The 20,483-nt window shown below is 42.4% G+C and overlaps 4 protein-coding genes across 5 annotated transcripts; 2 read left to right on the top strand and 2 right to left on the bottom strand.

The window, feature by feature from the left end:
* The first annotated feature begins 12 nt into the window (after positions 1-12).
* Positions 13-6,492, top strand: LOC308393406 (uncharacterized protein). Its single transcript, XM_080877148.1, has 6 exons — positions 13-183; positions 292-404; positions 1,282-1,617; positions 1,718-1,837; positions 1,931-2,083; positions 6,281-6,492. Exons 1-3 carry the CDS (start codon positions 135-137, stop codon positions 1,465-1,467), a joined length of 348 nt encoding a protein of 115 aa, XP_080733274.1. The 5' UTR covers positions 13-134; the 3' UTR covers positions 1,468-1,617; positions 1,718-1,837; positions 1,931-2,083; positions 6,281-6,492.
* On the bottom strand, positions 4,539-7,465 carry LOC308393693 (serine/threonine-protein kinase pim-1-like; the record flags this gene model as incomplete). The annotated part of the gene is made up of 8 exons (XM_080877652.1): positions 4,539-4,671; positions 4,761-4,931; positions 5,018-5,198; positions 6,227-6,499; positions 6,549-6,596; positions 6,734-6,828; positions 6,950-7,102; positions 7,237-7,465. The coding sequence occupies 8 exons, from the start codon at positions 7,463-7,465 to the stop codon at positions 4,580-4,582; spliced, it is 1,242 nt and encodes a 413-aa protein (XP_080733778.1). The 3' UTR covers positions 4,539-4,579.
* On the top strand, positions 6,351-11,010 carry LOC308393405 (transcription factor 7-like 1-B). 2 transcript variants are annotated; one of them, XM_080877146.1, is made up of 6 exons: positions 6,376-6,492; positions 8,837-8,859; positions 8,963-9,025; positions 9,229-9,385; positions 9,521-9,628; positions 9,766-11,010. In XM_080877146.1, the coding sequence occupies exons 3-6, from the start codon at positions 8,976-8,978 to the stop codon at positions 9,898-9,900; spliced, it is 450 nt and encodes a 149-aa protein (XP_080733272.1). In that variant the 5' UTR covers positions 6,376-6,492; positions 8,837-8,859; positions 8,963-8,975; the 3' UTR covers positions 9,901-11,010. The 2 variants fall into 2 exon arrangements, with proteins under 2 accessions (XP_080733273.1, XP_080733272.1); XM_080877147.1 differs by having other exon boundaries at positions 6,351-6,492; positions 8,837-9,025.
* Positions 11,011-11,201: 191 nt separating this feature from the next.
* Positions 11,202-16,812, bottom strand: LOC308393692 (leukocyte elastase inhibitor-like; the record flags this gene model as incomplete). The annotated part of the gene is made up of 6 exons (XM_080877651.1): positions 11,202-11,555; positions 11,627-11,716; positions 11,862-11,939; positions 12,320-12,462; positions 14,360-14,477; positions 16,798-16,812. Coding segments are annotated over 6 exons (657 nt in total), but the record flags the coding sequence as incomplete, so codon positions are not given.
* Between the last annotated feature and the right edge of the window lie 3,671 nt (positions 16,813-20,483).

Here is a 20,483-nt window from a genome sequence, read left to right as displayed (position 1 = left end):
AAAATTCACCTGCAAAAATTCACCTGCAAAAATTCAACTGCAAAAGTGATGAACTTTAATGACCCAAGCCAGAGCAATCAGCACCAGATCGAGTCGAGTGGCTCTCAGCCAATTAAATTACGCTGTTTGATCACATGACACCGTTAGCCAGCAGTGTGTCTCCTAAAAGAGAGCTGTTTAAAGGTGAGTGATTAAGTTTTTCTCCTAAATAGAGATCATTACAGAACGCCTAGTCCTACTTAAAATCCCATTTATTATTATTATTTTTTTTTATCATCTACTCGAACTAAGGAAAACGTTTGACTAACTCAAAGACAATTTCCACGCCTCCCCTGCCTGACTGCAGAGGCAGTTTTGAATTTAGGAGCGCCAAGATGGCAGCGGCAAACCCTGGCGGCTCTCCGGTGAGTATATATATATTTTTTTATCTTCAAGTTTGTCTTTTGAAACCTTAATTTTATTTAAATCCGTTGCTCACGTATAAAGTACACAGACACAACTCGTCTGAGGCGTGTCTCACTAAGCGCTACATGCTAGCATCCTGCTAACCGAGCTACCCTTTACATGCTGTGCTTTAGAAAATAGGATACTCGTTAAAAAAAAATACTCCGCAGATATTGATAGACGAACACTGCAAATATAATGTTGGAAACGAGAACGGCCATGGCTGCCATGGTTGCAGAACAGCCTGATTTAATGACAAGAATGGGGAAGAGTGAGGTGAAGTGAACCACAGCCACAAAACACGGTCAGACAAGGCGGCAAAAGGGCAGTGATCTGTCCGTCAGTATGAAGTTGGTGTGTGCTTTGGTGAACAAAAACTCCAGACTGGTAGCAGGAAGATGGGAGACTCGTGTTTCACTGGAATAGTGGTGAATTAAAACATCCTTTGTTGGGGACATTTCGGTGTAAATGCATCCATACAGGGAAGACAGAGGCAGACCAGACAGTGAAGAAAACAAGGCAAACATTAGAAATATAAAAACGGAAATATAGGATGAGTCGGGGATGAGTTCCTGCCCCAAGTGGAGGAGTTCAAGTATCTCGGGGTCTTGTTCGCGAGTGATGGGAGAAGGGAGCCGGAGATCGACAGACGGATTGGGGCTGCAGCTGCAGTAATGCGGACGCTGCACCGGTCCGTCGTGGTGAAGAGGGAGCTGAGTGTAAAAGCGAAGCTCTCAATTTACCGGTCGATCTACGTCCCTACCCTCACCTATGGCCTTTACATGACTAACGTCCCCTCTTCTCCCTACCTCACATTAGCCCCCATCTTTCTTCCAGGTGGAAAAGACCCGTCACCTTCTGGGAGTGGCGGCTCCCGTGGGAACAGCTCCCACCACCAAGTCCCTGAGTGAGTCTCTGTCCCCCAGCGTGAGCTCCAGCACTCTGTCCACCTCCACCTCCGCCTCCTCGCAGATCTCCAGCACCACCTTTGAAAGCGTGAGAAGGAGCTGGCCACCAAGGTGAGAAAAACGTGGGCTTAGTGGGCGTTCTTGTTGCTGCCTTCTTCCTTCTCTGCTCGGTCTTGTTCCTGTTGTGTTGTAGTGCCTGCGCCTTCTGACACACACCTTCAATACTGAATACAAGCAGCTGGTGAACAGCATCAGTGACTGCAAGGTGAGAAATAATACAAAGAAATTAAAAAATAGCCTTTCTGTGTCACATCAGGGAGTTCCTATATTGACGTCTACCTCATCCTGCTGTTGTTTCACTTCAGCTTTCTCTCATCTCACCGATCGGACGTGATCCATCCGTGACGAGCTTCAGCAGTGCCACCCTCACCCCTTCCTCTACCTGCCCCTCTCTCGGACTCGCGCTGTGGCTCCATGGGCCAGAAGTAAACATATTTTTAGGAACATTGACCTCGATCTGCAAACGGTTATTGACAGGTTATCCATTTGATTCTAACTTGGTGTGATTTGTGTTAAAGGACCCCTGAGAACAGCTCACGTGCCTCCAGTCCCTCCTGCTCAGACTGTGAAAACTTCCCGATGGTTCCCACTCTGGAGACCTCCTACCTTGCGCGGGCTGCAAAGAACGAGTTCCTGAACTTGGTGCCTGATATTGAAGAAATGCGACCAGGGTGAGTAATGCCATATTAACCCAAATACTGTCACTATGACATGTGTCTCACAGACCAAATGTAAGTCGACACTCATGTTCTCTAGTTCAAGCAGAAATGATGTGGATCGATTCAAATTCCTGAGCCTGGATGATTTCAGCTGGAAACAAACCAACTCTGCTTCTTCCTCAGATAATTCAATTCAATTTTATTTATATAGCGCCAAATCACAACAAAAGTCGCCTCAAGGCGCTTCATAGATACAGAGAAAAACCCAACAATCATATGACCCCCTATGAGCAAGCACTTTGGCGACAGTGGGAAGGAAAAACTCCCTTTTAACAGGAAGAAACCTCCAGCAGAACCAGGCTCAGGGAGGGGCGGGACCATCTTCTGCGACCGGTTGGGGTGAGAGAAGGAAGATGGGATAAAGACATGCTGTGGAAGAGAGACAGAGGTTAATAACAGATATGATTCAATGCAGAGAGGTCTATTAATGCATAGTGAGTGAGAAAGGTGACTGGAAAGGAAAAACTCAATGCATCATGGGAATCCCCGGCAGCCTACGTCTATTGCAGCATAACTAAGGGAGGATTCAGGGTCACCTGGTCCAGCCCTAACTATATGCTTTAGCAAAAAGGAAAGTTTTAAGCCTAATCTTAAAAGTAGAGATAGTGTCTGTCTCCTGAATCCAAACTGGAAGCTGGTTCCACAGAAGAGGGGCCTGAAAACTGAAGGCTCTCCCTCCCATTCTACTTTTAAATACTCTAGGAACAACAAGTAGGCCTGCAGAGCGAGAGCGAAGTGCTCTAATAGGGTGATATGGTACTACAAGGTCATTAAGATAAGATGGGGCCTGATTATTTAAGACCTTGTATGTGAGGAGCAGGATTTTGAATTCAATTCTGGATTTAACAGGAGAAATCTGCTCTCTCTTTCTAGTCCCTGTCAGGACTCTTGCTGCAGCATTTTGGATTAGCTGAAGGCTTTTCAGTGAGTTTTTTGGACATCCTGATAATAATGAATTACAGTCGTCCAGCCTGGAAGTAATAAATGGTAAATGCCCTGTATTTATATGGCGCTTTACTAGTCCCTAAGGACCCCAAAGCGCTTTACATATCCAGTCATCCACCCATTCACACACACATTCACACAATAAATGCATGAACTAGTTTTTCAGCGTCACTCTGAGACAGGATATTTCTAATTTTAGAGATGTTGCGCAAATGGAAGAACGCAGTCTTACATATTTGTTTAATATGTGCGTTGAAGGACATGTCCTGGTCAAAAATGACTCCAAGGTTCCTCACAGCGTTACTGGAGGCCAAGGTAATGCCATCCAGAGTAAGAATCTGGTTAGATACCATATTTCTAAACTTTTCAGGGCCGAGTACAATAACCTCAGTTTGATCTGAATTAAGAAGCAGAAAGTTAGCGGCCATCCAGGTCTTTAAGTCTTTAAGACATTCCTGCAGTGTAACTCATTGGTGTGTGTTATCTGGCTTCATGGACAGATAGAGCTGGGTGTCATCTGCATAGCAGTGAAAATTTATGCTATGTCTTCTAATGATGCTGCCTAGGGGAAACATGTATAATGTAAACAGAATTGGTCCTAGCACTGAACCCTGTGGAACTCCATAATTAACCTCAGTGTGTGAAGAGGACTCTCCATTTACATGCACAAATTGGAGTCTATTAGATAGATATGTCACAAACCAAACTGTACACTGGTAAACTGTTACAATAAAAAAGACCGTAATTTTCTTTACTCTTCTTTATTTATGTAACTTTTGTTTTCACTGGCAATTTAGTGTTAGGTTAGGACAAAAAACAAATTAGGAAGGTTAAAGACAGAACATTACTAGATTGTGGTTTTAATTAAAATGTAGCCTTTGACAATGCTGAACACATGAGAAGCTACTTTAAGGCATATCACCCAATTTGTAATATTGCTAAACATTTCTTAAGGCAGACGAGTCATGCTGGCTGGGTCAGTGTCATTTTTGTTGTAATTGATGTCTGGTTTGTTCTGTTCCCTAGTGATGGGTAGGGATGGGTACCAGTATCCGGTGTTCTGACATAATCCTTGAAATAGTAATAACACAGTATCCTCAGCAAAGATGAATTAAACAAGTTTTATTTTAATGGAAGTTTACTTCAAGTCTTCAGATTTTTACTGTCTTTTATTTGATTACTTTAAAGTATATGATTACATTAGAGTAATTAAATAAAGACAGTTTTGATGGAGCTCCTGAGCCAGCCCAAGCTCTCTATGAAGACGAGGAAAAACTCCCCTGGGGGGGCCAGACTGACGGGAAGAAACCTCGGGAAAGCCCATTCAAAGAGAGATCCCCTTTCCTGGGATGGCTGGGGGGGGTTACAGGAATTCCAAAACACTGAAATTTAAAGTGGGCCAATTAAAAAAAATTATTTCCTGAAAAAAAGAAAGGTAATTCATACATCACACATAAATGATAACGTCTGAATTGTGTGTGTTTGTGTGTGTGTGTGATAGGCTTATCTCAGCCAAGTGTGATGCTGTAGCTCCTCCAGCGTCGGCCGCGTCTCCGGGACTTTGGTTAAACACGCGTCCAAGAAATCCCGGCAGTCTGGAAAGAAAGGAAAGAGAAAAAACATGAAGATGATAGTTCCAGTGGTCCAAGCCATCAGTCAGTCTTGAAGTGTGACGTTTTCTTACTTTTGGACAGATGTCTTTTGAATTTCAGGCGCTTTTTGAGGAAGCTCGTGGTGTTAAAGTCCCCGGCATGAAGCGCTTCGTACAGAACCACTCCCATTTGCCATACCGTGGTGGGTCCACACCTGTAGCAACTGCGCCCGTACCACTCGGGAGGGGAGTAAATTTCTGTACCTAATAAACAGACACAATTGCAATTTCTTCTAAAACAAAAGGCGAAAATTGTGACATCTGTGAAGAGCAAGAGCAGAATATGTTACCATAGAAGACGCGGTACTGCGACTGCTCCTTAACAAAGCAGCTCAGTCCAAAGTCGATGATACGAACACGCGGTACATCTGAGCCGGTCTCAATTAGAATGTTCTCACTCTTGATGTCCCGGTGAAAGATGTGTTTATCCTCCAGGTGCTTCGCAGCATCAACCAGCTGCTTCAGAATGACCTGGAAATAGAGCAGGGCGATATGACCAAAAATATTTATCACGATATACATTTGAAAAGTTGCGATAACGATATAACTGACGATATAACTGACGATATAATTGACACTAGACAAAATACTTTACAACTCCACAACTTTATTAGTGCAAAAAACCCCATAAATGTATTTTCACTTAAACAAGCAGCTGTTTTTTTATGTGCATTAAAGTTATATAAAAATGTAACAGTGCAAATGCAAATTCCTCGCTGACAGTTTAACCAAAAGGCATTTCCAGTGGAAATTGGCCGACATATCCTCAGCATAACCATGTAAAATATCCACAAAGCTTAAAAAGAGGTTATACACACACAATACGGTAATATCACGTTGAGGTGCAGTACGTATCACTCCGCGAGGCGCCTGCCTACGATAGCCGTAATGCTCCGACAATCCATCGAGCGGTGCGGCTTTGTAGCTTAGCAAAGTCGCCGTGTACATAAAATCGTTTTGAGGTCAGTAAACACAACCAGAATTCATACATAAGGCACACGGGATTATAAGGGGCACTGTCGAGTTTCAGAAAAATCAAAGGATTGATTTTAAGTGTGCCGTATTTTCCAAACAACACGGTAATAACGACGGCCCGCTAGCATGCGCTACCAAAAATCGTGCTTTGTTGTGTATCTGACGGACGAAAGCTAAACCAGTTCCACACCACTAAAGTTGCAGCATTTTTACAAACCAGTTCTGGTTCATCCGTTTCATTCAACGATCCACTTTTGCTCTTCTCTTTCTGCGTCACCGCCATCTGCGTATGTAAACATAGGCACTGCGCATGCGCGTTTTACCTATTCTAGCGCGATATTTCATTTTCCTATCGTTGCCCAAAATTACACCGGTACATACCGTGAATGGTATGATATAGCCCAGCCCTACCTGGAAACGATGAAAAAGACAATAATCAATCAATGGGTTAATGTTTCTCTAATACTCTGTGCTTTGATTGAATGATGTACAGTCTAAGACTCTTCTAAGGCAAGTCAACTTGCCTTGGCCTTGTCCTCTGGCAAAAATCCTCCATTTTCTTTTATGTATTTATCCAGGTCCACAGCGGGGACAGGTCTCTCCATCACCAGGATCAGCTCTCTGCCAAAGTCAAACCACTCCAACAGAGACACTGGGGCTGATGTTTCCACTGATCCATCTGCTTCAGCTGCAAGCTTCAGCATGATGGCAACTTCCACTGACACATTCTTCCCGTTATCATCCTGAAATATTTCAACAAAGTGGATGATGAGGCACAGACGTTCCACAGGTGAACGCTGCATGCAATCCACTAATGTAAAAACAATTCAAGTCTTGCACATTTACCTTCACTTTGCAGTACACTTTCCCCTTTGGGATGTGTTTGATGGCCACCTAAAAGACACAGGGCATTGATGAGTATTTCCTCAGTATGACATCATTAAAGGTGTAAAACAGCATACATCTCAGCTTACGATATTATCCCTTATCTGCATTACTGCCTGTCTTACTACCACCATCTGAACACTTACTGGTAAATGATCCTTTATGCGGTAGCCAGCAAATACTGCTCCGCATCCTCCTTCTCCAAGCCGGTGCTCCTCCACGTATCTCGCTTGGAAGTCTCCTAAACAGACAAACACAAATTGGGTTTTACTACAGCTGTCACACAAATTACTCTCTGCTGTACCCTAAATGTTCATTTTGCTCTTCACCTGAATATAAAAGCTAAGCTGCTTGCTACTTACGTTTCTGTTCAGCCACTGACTTTTTGACAACGGTTTTGGTTTTGTCCTGGTCCACGTTCTTTTTCTTAGGTGGGTCCCTGGTGTCTCCCGCAGCTTTCCTTTTGCCAGCCTTTTTGTTTTTACTGCAGCTCTCTGAAATCTCTATGCTGCAGTCTGCAGATGTGGAAAACACCAAAAGCACGTCAGCTTATTAGATAATAGACACAAATATCTCCCAAACACTAATATCTTCAAACTAGCAACCAGATGTACACTTAATCTACCCCTCACTCAACTAATTAGCCTACCTTTACCAGTGTCCAACCAGGAAGATGCCTGCCCCTTGTCACCGCTCACATGCTCAAGAAGTTTACGCTTTTTTGCTGTATTGGTTGTCCCCGCTTCATCTTGTTGGACCTTTCGCTTGACTCCCCCGACCACATGAGCATCTGAGCTGGTGGAAGGACCAGCCTGCTCAGTGACCCTCCTTCTTTTTATGGGGGTCGTTTTTTCAGGACTGGCCTTTCTTTTAGCCATCCTGCTCTTACAATCTATAAACAACAACAACACATTAGTGAAAAAGAGCGCTCGACATCAGGACTAGAAGGATTTTGATGTCATTGAATTTTAAATTAGTATTGCTTACAATATAATAACAAGTTTATCCTTTTGATAAAAAACACACCAACACGAGTCCATACTAGGTCTACTAAGTCTAGATACTGATGACACTTGTTGCTCTGTTTTCACTGCTCAGTCCAAGAATAAACTTGTCACATTATTTTACCAAAAGACAAAGTGCCCCAGTAACCTTTCTTTGATTAGACATGTTGCACTCAGGTTAGTTTCAATCAAAACCAGGATTTAAATCCTCTAAAAATGAATCATTTTATACACAGAGCCTCAACATTGTTAGAAATGTACATTCTGTTATTTAGGGGATTTTATTTTTTACTTACTTTGATCTCCTGGATCTTTCTTATCTGCCTCAGTCGTAACTTTTCTTGTTTCCTTTTTCATCTTAATTTTTAAAATAGAAAATGTCACCTTAATGAGTGAATAGTCCTTCAAATGTCTGGATGCTTGACTTTTCTAACTAAGCTGTATAAGTCAGTTCTGTAAGTGAGCTTTAAAAGTAAACTCCGGAGTCTATGGCAACACAACATTAGAACCTTGCCTTTTAGTGACATCACTAAAAGGCAAGTAGTTTAAAGAAAAACACTCTGGCATTTCATATAATTCAGTAATTTCACATTAAACTTTCTTTCATTATCCTTTCATTATTTGTTTAAAGACTTGATGTGTGGATGCTACTATGAAGACTTCTAGTTGAGCAAACACTAATAAACACTGACTAGTTTATCTGAGATAAAATATAACACTTTTTTATTAAGTCAGTGTTAACTCTGTTTTTTTTCTGTTAGGATCATTCAATAGTATCAGAAGAGAAAAGAAAAGTATGTTTTGTTTTGTTTTTTTTCTTCAAGATCTGTTCACATGTACTTAGCAAGAGTGAGTACACAGCGTTAAAAAATGGTACTTAGTGTAGTGAGGAAGGCGAAAAGCAAAGAGAGCATATGAAGGTAATATTGAAGAAGGCGCAGTTTTGAAGTGGTGAAAGGCAAAGGCATGAGTGCAAGCGTAATAAAAGGTAATAGGAGAGATGTCGAGCAGGCGGAGGACTTGGCTGGAGCAGGAAAAGGCAAAAGGGGAAACGCGAGTGCACGTCTGAAACTTCTTCACTGTCAGTGAATCCTAATTCTTAAGACTAACTAAGAAGAATAAATCTATGTATGAATGTCGTTTTGAGCACATCTCCTCTTTCTACTGATCAATTCTTCCACCTAGTGGATAGATGATAGTATTGCAGCTTGTCTCATCACCTGTTGTGTGTTTTGTGTGTTCCAGAACCTGCGTCCTGTTGGAGTACTGTACGTAAAACACACAAACACTGGAGTGAACACAGCTGCTGAACATCTCTATATTCATAACTTCTTCCTGTTATCTCATATCTGTCTCCCTTCATCTGTGTAGGAACGGTGTACAGATGTATGATTATGTCACTCCTGCTCCTCCACCTAACACCTCCACTCCAAAGTAAGTTTGCTCTGCTGCTTTGGTTCACTGATCTGCAAGTATCTGTCATTTGTTTGCAGATGTCTGCAGGAATTATTGTAATGATCCATTAATGGTGCCTGATTTCATTCAGTTTTACAGCTTGTCTCGTGTTTTTGAACTGCTTCCCTCACAGTTGTACACAGTGCTAACATGTGCTCTTACTCTGTGTTTTATTCCTGAAGAAAAAGAAAGTGCCCAGCCCAGCAGGATGAAGATGGGCCATACGTCAAGAAGCCGCCAAATGCCTTCATGCTCTATCTCAAAGAGCAGAGGCCAAAGGTCATTGCTGAACTCAACATCCCTGGAAGTGCAGCCGTAAATGCAGTGGTGGGACAGAGAGTAAGTGTGTAACTCTGCATACATTTATGCATCTGTTAATGTTGTCTGCTCATGTTTTTGCATGTGTCCCAGCTGTCCTGTAGTTATGTGTAGTAGCAGTGCTCACAGTGTGTTCTTATGATCTTCTGTCCACAGTGGAAGTCGCTTTCAAACGACCAGAAAGCCAGATATTTCAAGCAGGCTGAAACAGAAAGACAGAATCATGCCAAAGAGCATCCAGCCTGGTCGACCAAAGAAAACTATGTATGTCCAAAGTGCCAACATGCAGTTCACACATGTGTGCATCACTGCACTGAATGATGAAACAGTCACTGCACAGAGTTTGTATCAGCTAATGAAAACTCTGTGTTTGTTTTCCTCATTGGACTCCCCTGTTGCAGCCCTTCAGTTCCAGACAGAGGAAGCCTTTGTCGCAGACAGTGAGGAAGAACTGCTGTCAGTGCTGGAAGAGCTTGACCCCCTCCCCATCACTGCGCAGTCTCAGCAGCCCTCACCCACCCCTGCCTCTCCTGTAGATGCCTCTCAAACTGCATCAGTTCAACCCCGAGTTGAATTATTTCAAGACCGAGATGAGCCCATCTGTTTTGCTGAAATCCAAGAAGACATGTGGTCAGTGCTTGACTACCTCCCCGTCTCTCAGCAGTCTAATGTGCTCTCCTCTCCTCATTCACACAACTACTCGACTCCTAAACAAAATCTCATCTGTCCTGCTGATTCCCCTCCATCCAAACTGGCGTCCTCCCCTGTTGCATTCACTGAATTGCCGTCAACAACCCCCATCTTTTGCCAACTAATGAAAAACAATAATTTCATTATAGACTATTGGACCGATTTCAATTGAATTAAACTGTTACTCCTGTTATTTCAACATCTGTCTTTGTGTAAATAAATGAAAAAACAAACAATAGATGCTTCTGTCATAAGTTACAGCAGGATGAAACAACCTTCATGTAGTTCTTGTTTTTAACACTGCAAACCTTCTTTAGTTCTTTTGTTTCCTTTCATATTCAGCACACATCTGTCAGTGTCCACTAACTGTCAGGGAAAAGCCAGATAAAAACACTGTGGGGTCTTTTGGGACACGTGCTCGTTGGGTTTACTCATAGATATCAGAAATGATCTGTTCTGTATTCAAAGGATACACGAAGGACGTTTGTATTAAATGCAATATAGCGACTGATCATATGCTGCTTTCTTTGGGGGCTTTTCACCACCATGTTACACAAATCCAGTTTCTAACTGAAAAGAAAATCCTTCACCATTTTCTAATCAAATTCCCTGGTTTCCCATGTCAGAGATGTCATGGCTGAAAGGATCATCGCATATTGAGCTCAAAGCTAAACTCTTGTGTAGGGCCTCTTTCCATGTTGCACCATTCATTTTAAAAAGTCCTGGTAACAAGAGACAGAGGTGACTTGATGTATTACAGTTACTTCCCAATTTACAGAAATGATGTGACTTCTGACATTTTCCTAGCAGGAAATGTGCTACTGTGGGACACTGAAAGAATAAACAGCAAGGCACGTTTTGTTTTAATAACTTTTCTTTACTTCATTTGTATGAACTAGGTTTACCTTACAAAATCTTATACTGTATATAATGTTTTATGTTTAATTCATGTCAATGTCAGCTCGTGTTTACTCGGGTGAGCAGTACCGGCCCACAAAGAGAATGCTCTTGGTGGGTTTATGTCGGATGAAGAAGATGAAGGGATGGTCGGCAACAAACTCAGCGGGAATCGTTATAGAGCGGACTTCCATGTCAACCCCAGTGGCAGCAGCAGCCTCAGTTCCTCCTTCATTTACATCCACGAAAGCCTTGTGGACAACTTTGGACACTATCAGGTCATTTGCTGGAGACATTCCTAGTAGATGAAGAGCCCAGAAATCAGTTGTTTTATTCTTTACCAGATGATGTTTTGCAGTTTTTGTGCTCTCAATATAACTGTATAATTGATTCAGTGTGTCTCATTGGTGCAATATTTCTCACCAGAGAAGTCTCTCTTGTAGATGTCAAAAGCGTTCTCCATTCCCATGTTGGTCAGGATTTTCTCCAAGTCATACTTCTCCTCCATCTTAAATCGAGGGAGCTTGACATCAACCTCGTTGGGGCTCATCATGTCTGGGCGAGTCCAGTCCACAAAGTTCTGATAGGTCAGCTCCTTCTCCAGCTGTGTGGATACAGTGTCACTAGCTTGTCTGATTGAAACTGGACATTAAAGTACTGGTAAGTGCATCTTACCTTTTCCAAGCCTGTGGTATCATCTTCTATGTCATTAGGCAGGAATATGAGCATGCTGAGGTCATTTCCTTTATACGGCATCTCAAGAATCTGTCCAGAAACATTGTTTTTATTTATTACTCCATCAAAGATGATCTGACTTCCTAATCTAGAAATTTAGGCTGATATTTGTAAAAGACAAGTTTTAGATCATGCTGGTGAAATCCTGTAATAAGCTGAAAGTGATGGATGTTACCTTGCAGTTGGCCTCAGGAATGGTCGCAAAAGGAAATTTACTTTTCTGCTGCATCATCTTCACCGGCTTAGTGTCGTTCTGAAAAATAGGGGAGACAAGAGAAATGTTTTTTGTGTTTAGTCTCAAAATGATCTCAAAAAGTTCTGTCATGGTTTTATTCCAGCCATTGAATGGATTTGGATGTAGAGCACACGTCACAACACAACTTGTTCTTGTTAGCCGAAGTTTGTGATGTGCTGTTGTTTGAGATTTATTTGAGAACTTATTGGATATTACATGAATAATAAACTGCATTGCATAACTGCATAAAGTTGGAAAGTGATCGTCCTAAAAGCACGATTTTATCCCCTCAGAGCTCCAGGCTTTATGTTCTCATTCAGCAAAGTCCACAGCTCGTTTGTAGTATGACAGATCAAAGTATAACTGCACCATCCTATGCTGCCTTTCTGCACTGTTACCTTGTTCAGTCGAAAATGCACATCAGCAGTCTTCTCCTCCTTAAACTGCGTGTTCCAGCTGCCCTTGAAGTAAATGGCATTCACGAGAACCAGCTTCGTCAGGCTACCCACTGCATCCTGGCTTAGCAAGTCCTTGATTTTATCTGGTAAAAAGAATTTATGAAAACTATTAACTATTACCAAAGATGCACTAGTTACTGTACAACATCTTCAGCTATAAAATCAGAAAACAGGGCAACAGCAAGATGGTTTTTATTTTAAAAAAAGGGGGAAAAAGCTTTATGATCAGTATAACAGGGAACAAAAAACAAAAATTCAAGCGTAGGCTTGAAGCCACTGAGGTGGTTGTTAGCGGGGGTGACGCGATGCTTCTGGTATGCATGAATTAATTAAACAGTCCAATAACTCCAGCAGTACTTATCTTGTCCTTTTTGGTCTTTGTTCCAAACATTTTAAGATAAAAGCGCAGCGGTCACAAACGTTTTGCCTTCTTATGATTAACAACACACCTGACGCTGATTACGTGCGTCCACCTTAAATACCTTACATAAACCTACCATACAGGAACTTAAAAAGGTGGAATCCTCAGTGGTGCTTGGTGCCACACCCTCAGGGACTTTAATGTTATATAAAAACACTGACAGCTCAATATCTGCCTCAGTCACTCTCCCTGATCCAGCTGAGTCACCAATAGGAAAAATCTGCTTTTCACAGGAACTTGGTAACAGCAATAAGAGAATACGTAGTTTATTCCAAGAAGATATCGTCTCTCTCCCATATATAACATCTTATTGGAACCGATATGTTCCAGATATCAAGTGGAAGACAGTCTGGATGGTCCCCCATAAATATTTGATTGTAAATAAGGTGAAAGAAGTCTCATTTAAAATTCTACATAAATGTTATCCAGCCAGTCACTACATGGTCAAATGTAAAAGGGACATAAATACTAATTGTACTTTCTGTGGGGATCATCCAGAAACTGTGACGCATCTTTTTTGGTACTGTTCTTTTACACAGAGATTCTGGAAGGAATTTAGCAGGTTTGTTATTGTCCATATTTTAAGGGAGTTTTCTTTACGATGGGAAAATGTTTTATTCTGTTTGTTTAAGTTCCCCAAGAAGTATGAGAAATGTTTTTTATGATGAATTTGTTCATACTTTTAGCTACATTTTTTTATCCATAAATGTAAGTTTACTAACAAAACACCATATTTCTGTCATTATTTTAAGGATGTGGAAATGTACATACAATCAATATCAGACTCCACCAACACAAAGGCTCTCAAAACAATACATGTATGTGTATTCTTATAATTGTTACCTTTTTCTTTTACTCTTGGCTTTTTGTGTTCATGTTCTGTTGTTTTGTATACTTCATCTGTTCGTATGTTGTATACTCATTGTTTGTTAAATAAAGTTTAAAAAAAAAAGAAAAAACTTAAAAAGGTTACCTCTAGCGGCAACATGAGGTATCAACCCAAAAATGGCTCCTACAAAAATAATGTCTTCTTTCAACTGGGATTAAGATTGTCTCATTTCCAGCAGGTGGCACCACAGTCCTATAACCCTCATAGAAAGTCCTTGTATCCTATTATTATAGATGGTAGATTTATAAATGGCCTGTATTTGTATCGCGCTTTTATAAAAACAATGAATGAATTTCCTGCTGCACTTAAGATAATATAAAGATATAGAATCAATAGCAGCCAATCCTAAATGGGCCTGAAAAATAAAAATATGTTAAAGACACAAGTGATCAAAGTAGAAGTACCCATCACATAATATAATAAGAATAGAAGAATTGGCCTGCTATTTACAGCAACATACTGCTGTGATGGTTTTATTAATAGCATGAAACCAAACAGTAAAACCCAGAGATAGTGCTGCTTAATACTGAATAGAAATTAGACTGGAAGAACTGGAAACAGAAAATAATGTGGACGGTGGACAATCCGGTAATAATGTCTCAACTGAACACAACACAACGGATCCCCAAGGATTTACAGTGGAGATCATTTAAAGTTACATTATGCTTACCTTGTGTCTGCTTCTCCACCCAGCTGTTGATGTGGACCCTGGCCTCCTCTGCATTTCCTTTGAAGTCCACAGACTCGAGCTCAGCGTTGTAATGCTTTTTGGTGCCTTTTAAAAATTCCTGGAATTGTGAAAATAAGTCACTCGAAACAGATTCAACAAACTACGGAGACTTCAATCAAGTTCAGTCACTGTGTTAAAACATTTTCAGTCCTTTGGATGCAGTTGAAGCTTGAACTAACCAGTCAGCCTTTGTCTAATAAAAGATTAAAGCAAATAGCTTGTTGGATGCCAATTTAAGTAGCCAGCATAGAAAAATACACAGATTGTGGGTAAGCTGGTTTGTAACGTTTCGGTTCAGATGGCAGCAGTTTTTGCTGACAAATGTAAGTTTTAGTATTTCTAAGTATTAATAAATTACTGTTTTACTTCTTTATATATTTCTTTATACTATTTGCAAATATTTTAAAAGTTTAATCTGCTGTGATGACTGGAACACAAAGGAGAGAAATGGTGCCTTGTCTCTTGTTATGAACTGTAAATAGCTAAGTGCTTAGAGCGACTGGTCCTAGCACACTTCAAATCCTGTCTCCCCCCCACCCTGGACCCCCACCAATTTGCATACCGCCAGAACAGGAGCACAGAGGATGCAGTCTCCATCGCACTGCACTCTGTCCTCTCACACCTGGACAACAACAACACCTACGCCAGAATGCTGTTTATAGACTTCAGTTCAGCATTCAATACAATCCACCCCTCACAACTCATCAGGAAACTGACAGACCTGGGCATCAGTTCCCTCATCTGCAAATGGTTACTGGACTTCCTGACCAACCGCCCCCAACATGTCCGGCTGGATAACCACTGCTCATCTACCATCACAATGAACACCGGTGTACCACAAGGCTGTGTGATGAGCCCTTTCCTCTACTCCCTCTTCACCCACGACTGCAGACCTGCTGATGGTTTGCAGATGACACCACGGTGATTGGCCTCATCAGTGACAACGATGAGGCCGCCTACAGGGAGGAGGTGGATCGTCTGGCTGAGTGGTGCGACACAAACAACCTGCTGCTTAACACCGAGAAGCCCAAGGAGCTCATCGTGGACTACAGGAGGAATGCTGACCCACATCCACCCATCCACATTAAGGGGACGGCTGTGGAGCGTGTGAGCAGCTTCAAGTTCCTGGGAGTCCACATCTCCGAGGATCTCACCTGGACGACCAACTGCTCCAAGCTGGTCAAGAAGGCTCACCAGCGCCTCTTCTTCTTGAGGACTCTGAGGAAGAACCACCTGTCCTCAGACATCCTGGTGAACTTCTATCGCTGCACCATCGAGAGCATCCTGACCAACTGTATAACAGTCTGGTACGGGAACTGCTCTGCCTCGCACCGGAAGGCGTTGCAGAGGGTCGTGAAAACTGCCCAGCGCATCGCCGGAGCACCACTTCCTGCCATAAAGGACATCTACAGGAAGCGGTGTCTGAAAAGGGCTGGGAAAATCATCAAAGACCCCAGTCACCCATCACATGGACTCTTCACCCTCCTGCCCTCTGGGAGGCGCCACAGGAGCCTCCGGACTAAGACCACCAGGTACCGGAACAGCTACTTCCCCACAGCTGTCAGACTCCTGAACTCTGCCTCCTGACATCTGACCCACGTTAAACTCATGCACTGAACATACACACCCCCACAATGGACAACTGTACCCTCAAACACACAATAATAACATGGAGTGAACCACCACTCACAACCACTAGCACTTTATATAGCCTCTGTAGAAACTATCTACACCCTCACTTATCTTAACTGAACTACTGTATAGCTCTGTGTAAATAATCATTCTGTACATTCAATAATCTTTAATCCTACAACTGTTTACAACTTGCATAGTTGCCGGGGATTCCCATGATGCATTGAGTTTTTCCTTTCCAGTCACCTTTCTCACTCACTATGCATTAATAGACGTCTCTGCATTGAATCATATCTGTTATTAACCTCTGTCTCTCTTCCACAGCATGTCTTTATCCTGTTTTCCTTCTCTCACCCCAACTGGTCGCAGCAGATGGTCCCGCCCCTCCCTGAGCCTGGTTCTGCTGGAGGTTTCTTCCTGTTAAAGGGGAGTTTTTACTTCCCACTGTCGCCAAAGTGCTTGCTCATAGGGGGTCATATGATTGTTAGGTTTTTCTCTGTATCTATGAAGCGCCTTGAGGTGACTTTTGTTGTGATTTGGCGCTATATAAATAAAATTGAATTGAATTGAATTATCTGAGGAAGAAGCAGAGTTGGTTTGTTTCCAGCTGAAATCATCCAGGCTCAGGAATTTGAATCGATCCACATCATTTCTGCTTGAACTAGAGAACATGAGTGTCGACTTACATTTGGTCTGTGAGACACATGTCATAGTGACAGTATTTGGGTTAATATGGCATTACTCACCCTGGTCGCATTTCTTCAATATCAGGCACCAAGTTCAGGAACTCGTTCTTTTGCAGCCCGCGCAAGGTAGGAGGTCTCCAGAGTGGGAACCATCGGGAAGTTTTCACAGTCTGAGCAGGAGGGACTGGAGGCACGTGAGCTGTTCTCAGGGGTCCTTTAACACAAATCACACCAAGTTAGAATCAAATAGATAACCTGTCAATAACCGTTTGCAGATCGAGGTCAATGTTCCTAAAAATATGTTTACTTCTGGCCCATGGAGCCACAGCGGGAGTCCGAGAGAGAGGGGCAGGTAGAGGAAGGGGTGAGGGTGGCACTGCTGAAGCTCGTCACGGATGGATCACGTCCGATCGGTGAGATGAGAGAAAGCTGAAGTGAAACAACAGCAGGATGAGGTAGACGTCAATATAGGAACTCCCTGATGTGACACAGAAAGGCTATTTTTTAATTTCTTTGTATTATTTCTCACCTTGCAGTCACTGATGCTGTTCACCAGCTGCTTGTATTCAGTATTGAAGGTGTGTGTCAGAAGGCGCAGGCACTACAACACAACAGGAACAAGACCGATCAGCTCCGAGCAGAGAAGGAAGAAGGCAGCAACAAGAACGCCCACTAAGCCCACGTTTTTCTCACCTTGGTGGCCAGCTCCTTCTCACGCTTTCAAAGGTGGTGCTGGAGATCTGCGAGGAGACGGAGGTGGACGTGGACAGAGTGCCGGAGCTCACGCTGGGGGAGAGAGACTCACTCAGGGACTTGGTGGTGGGAGCTGTTCCCACGGGAGCCGCCTCTCCCAGAAGGTGACGGGTCTTTTCCACCTGGACGAAAGATGGGGGCGAATGTGAGGTGGGGAGAAGAGGGGAGGTTAGTCATGTAAAGTCTGTACTCTAAGAAAAAACTTTTTAGAATAGCACTTTGGTCTTTGAGTTGAAAAGTCATTTTTCCCTCAATGATATTAAACAGATTTATTTCTTTATAAATCTTTTAAGGCCCCACCTCCTGCAGCTGCTCCATCTTCTCCAGCTTCCACTGGTGCTCTAGGATGAGGCTATCTCCTCTGGGCCTCCAGCCGGCCAGGTTCTCCTCTCCACGCACATAAGCCACTGATGTGTCCAGGACCTTCCTCCTCCTCCTCTGCATCCCTGCTCAGGACATGAGCCCTCATTAGGATGAAGCTCTCCACAGAATTATGATAAAACAGCTGCCGTTCTTTAAACATGTTTCATGGCCGCTCACCTGAGCTTCCAGTGTCAGACATCTTACACAAGCTCAGCTCGTAGATCCCAGTCACTCGGTTGTTATAATGAAGCAGAAGTTTTGAACAAGGAAACTTTGTAACGAAATGCCAACGACCGCCTGTCTGTTTTCAGGGCTGTATTTGAAGCCATGCTCCAATCAGGCAAAGTTTTAAGTGTTGCACATTTCGATGGGTTTCTTTCAGCTGACATAGTTTCCATTTGGGTCATGTGGTGTTAGATACCCCAGCGTGTGGTCATAGGGTGAAGAGCCCGGACGATTAGTGGGATTTTAGGTGTGGTGTAAAAATGACGCTGCAACTTTAAAAACGTTGTTGCTTTAAGGATTAACGTACAACCATACTTGGGCTGAGTTTGACACTGGTTCTCTTCAGTAATTAAAATAGCTTTAACACATGATAAGATCAAATGTCAGCTACACTGTGACAGTCGAGGGGCCACACTCAGATATATTTATTCGCTTGTTCTCTTTGTGTGATAAGAGTTTCCATCTGAATTTAACCCCTGTGTGGGGCTGATCTTTCATTTCATTTTATTTCAAGCTCAGATTCTTTGCCTTTGGCACATTTTCTGTGACGAGACTTCAAACCATTCCCACCGTCCTTATTAATCAACATGGTGAAGTGATTCTTCGCAAGGTGATGGGATAGGAAGAGTTTCAGAAAATGAGGCCTTTTGTCTTTATTGGAGAGGTCAGTGCAGACAGGACGGATGGGGGGAAGGCGAGGGGGGAATGACACACAGGAAACGGTGTTGGTCAGACCCAAAGACATGCGTGGGCAGTGAGGACTCTCACCTTCAGACTCACTGTCTAATCAGTCTGACAGTGAGTCTGAAGACAGAGCAACCCAACACACGTTACTATGTTCATCATCATCATCATTGTTTATTTATATAGCACTTTAAAAACACACAAGGCTGACCAAACTGCTGAACAATAGAAACATAATAGATACCATAAGAATAATAAATACGATACAATAATAAACATAGCGAAAAACAATAAAATACAAGTCAGTCAACCACTGAGTCAAAAGCCAGTGAATAAAAATGCTTTTTCAATCTGGATTTAAAAACCAGCACTGATGTCGATTGCCTAATGTGAAGAGGAAGATTATTCCAAAGCTTAGGAGCCACGATAGAGAACGCTCGGTCTCCTCTCAGTTTCAGCCGTGATTTGGGGACTGAGAGCAACAGCTGCTCAGCTGACCGGAGCGAACGAGTGGGGACATAGGGCTTCAGCAGGTGCCAGACCATTGAAAGATTTAAAAACCAATAAAAGAACTTGAAAATGAATCCTAAATTCAATTGGAAGCCAGTGCAGGGAGGCCAAGAGTGATGTTATCACTAAGCAGGACATTAAATCAAATTAATGAGACACCAAAACAAGAGCTGGAGCCCAAGACAGCCATGAAGTCACAGTGTACACAAATACACAAGAAACACAGAAACCAGCTGGGTGGATGTGGCTCGGGAACCTTCTGTTACCTTGAACGTCGGTGTTTTGAACGCTGGCTGCTCCAGTCTGCTTGTATTTGTCCAAGATTTCCCCTCATATCTTGGTTATGGTTATTTTTTCTTTTATTAAACTGATCACACTCCTGTTCATGAATAGAAAAAAACCCCATCAGTGTATTTTCACTTAAACAAGCAGCTGTTTTTTTTGCATTAAAGTTATATAAAAATGTAACAGTGCAAATTCCTCGCTGACAGTTTAACCAAAAGGCATTTCCAGTGGAAAGTAGCCGACATATTCTCAGCATAACCATGTATAATATCCACAAAACCTGAGAAGGTTGGAGAGAAGGTAGGTGAACTCTGCTGGGATCTGCGTTTAACAAAGTGTCTAAAGACGAAACAAAGAAATCTTTCTGTAAATGTTCAGATGCACAGACTGGACTGAAAAAGAGTGAAAAAGCAGCTAACGTCCAAAAATAAGAAAACTTTGAAAGAACTCCAAAAAAACCTGGAGAACTTTTGCTCAAAAAACAGTTTTGTTTTTTTTAAATTACAAGGCAATCTGACAAAATGTCATCAAATGAGACTCAAGACTTCTGCAGGTCTCTGCCATGACTCAATTTTTTTTTCTTAACGGCAGAAACAATTGTTCCTTTTTTACTTTGTTTCTATTTTCTCTTCTTGTTTTTATCTGTTGAACAACAAACAACATTCATGCTGATTCACATAATATCCTGTCTCTACTCTCTGGGATTTCCTCGTAGCTCTTTGATGCAAAGAACATCCATCAAACGCTCCAGCTTGTGCTCAACATCATCGTGAACGGTGAAGGTACTCTGACGAGAAAATACTCAGTCGACCTTTTGGTTGATTTGTTAAAGAACCCCAAAATAGCTGATTACCTAACAAGGTATGCAGATAATTCACAGCTCTTTTCCTGAATAGCTGCTTTAAAACTCTGCTGAAAGCCTTTGT

Source organism: Rhamphochromis sp. 'chilingali' (genome assembly GCF_963969265.1).
Source record: "Rhamphochromis sp. 'chilingali' genome assembly, chromosome: 3".
Taxonomy (NCBI): Eukaryota; Metazoa; Chordata; class Actinopteri; order Cichliformes; family Cichlidae; genus Rhamphochromis; species Rhamphochromis sp. 'chilingali'.
Note: the sequence above shows the minus strand (reverse complement) of the source record. Positions and strands in the feature narration are given on the sequence as shown.

Excerpts from the sequence above, each read along its gene's own strand:
- LOC308393405 (XM_080877147.1), top strand. The coding sequence starts at position 8,976 with ATGTATGATTATGTCACTCCTGCTCCTCCACCTAACACCTCCACTCCA. Across the intron at positions 9,026-9,228 it reads CCTAACACCTCCACTCCAAA|AAAAAGAAAGTGCCCAGCCC; the intron begins GTAAGTTTGCTC and ends TTATTCCTGAAG. Across the intron at positions 9,629-9,765 it reads GGTCGACCAAAGAAAACTAT|CCCTTCAGTTCCAGACAGAG; the intron begins GTATGTCCAAAG and ends CCCCTGTTGCAG.
- LOC308393406 (XM_080877148.1), top strand. The coding sequence starts at position 135 with ATGACACCGTTAGCCAGCAGTGTGTCTCCTAAAAGAGAGCTGTTTAAA. Across the intron at positions 184-291 it reads TAAAAGAGAGCTGTTTAAAG|GAAAACGTTTGACTAACTCA; the intron begins GTGAGTGATTAA and ends ACTCGAACTAAG. Across the intron at positions 405-1,281 it reads CAAACCCTGGCGGCTCTCCG|GTGGAAAAGACCCGTCACCT; the intron begins GTGAGTATATAT and ends TCTTTCTTCCAG.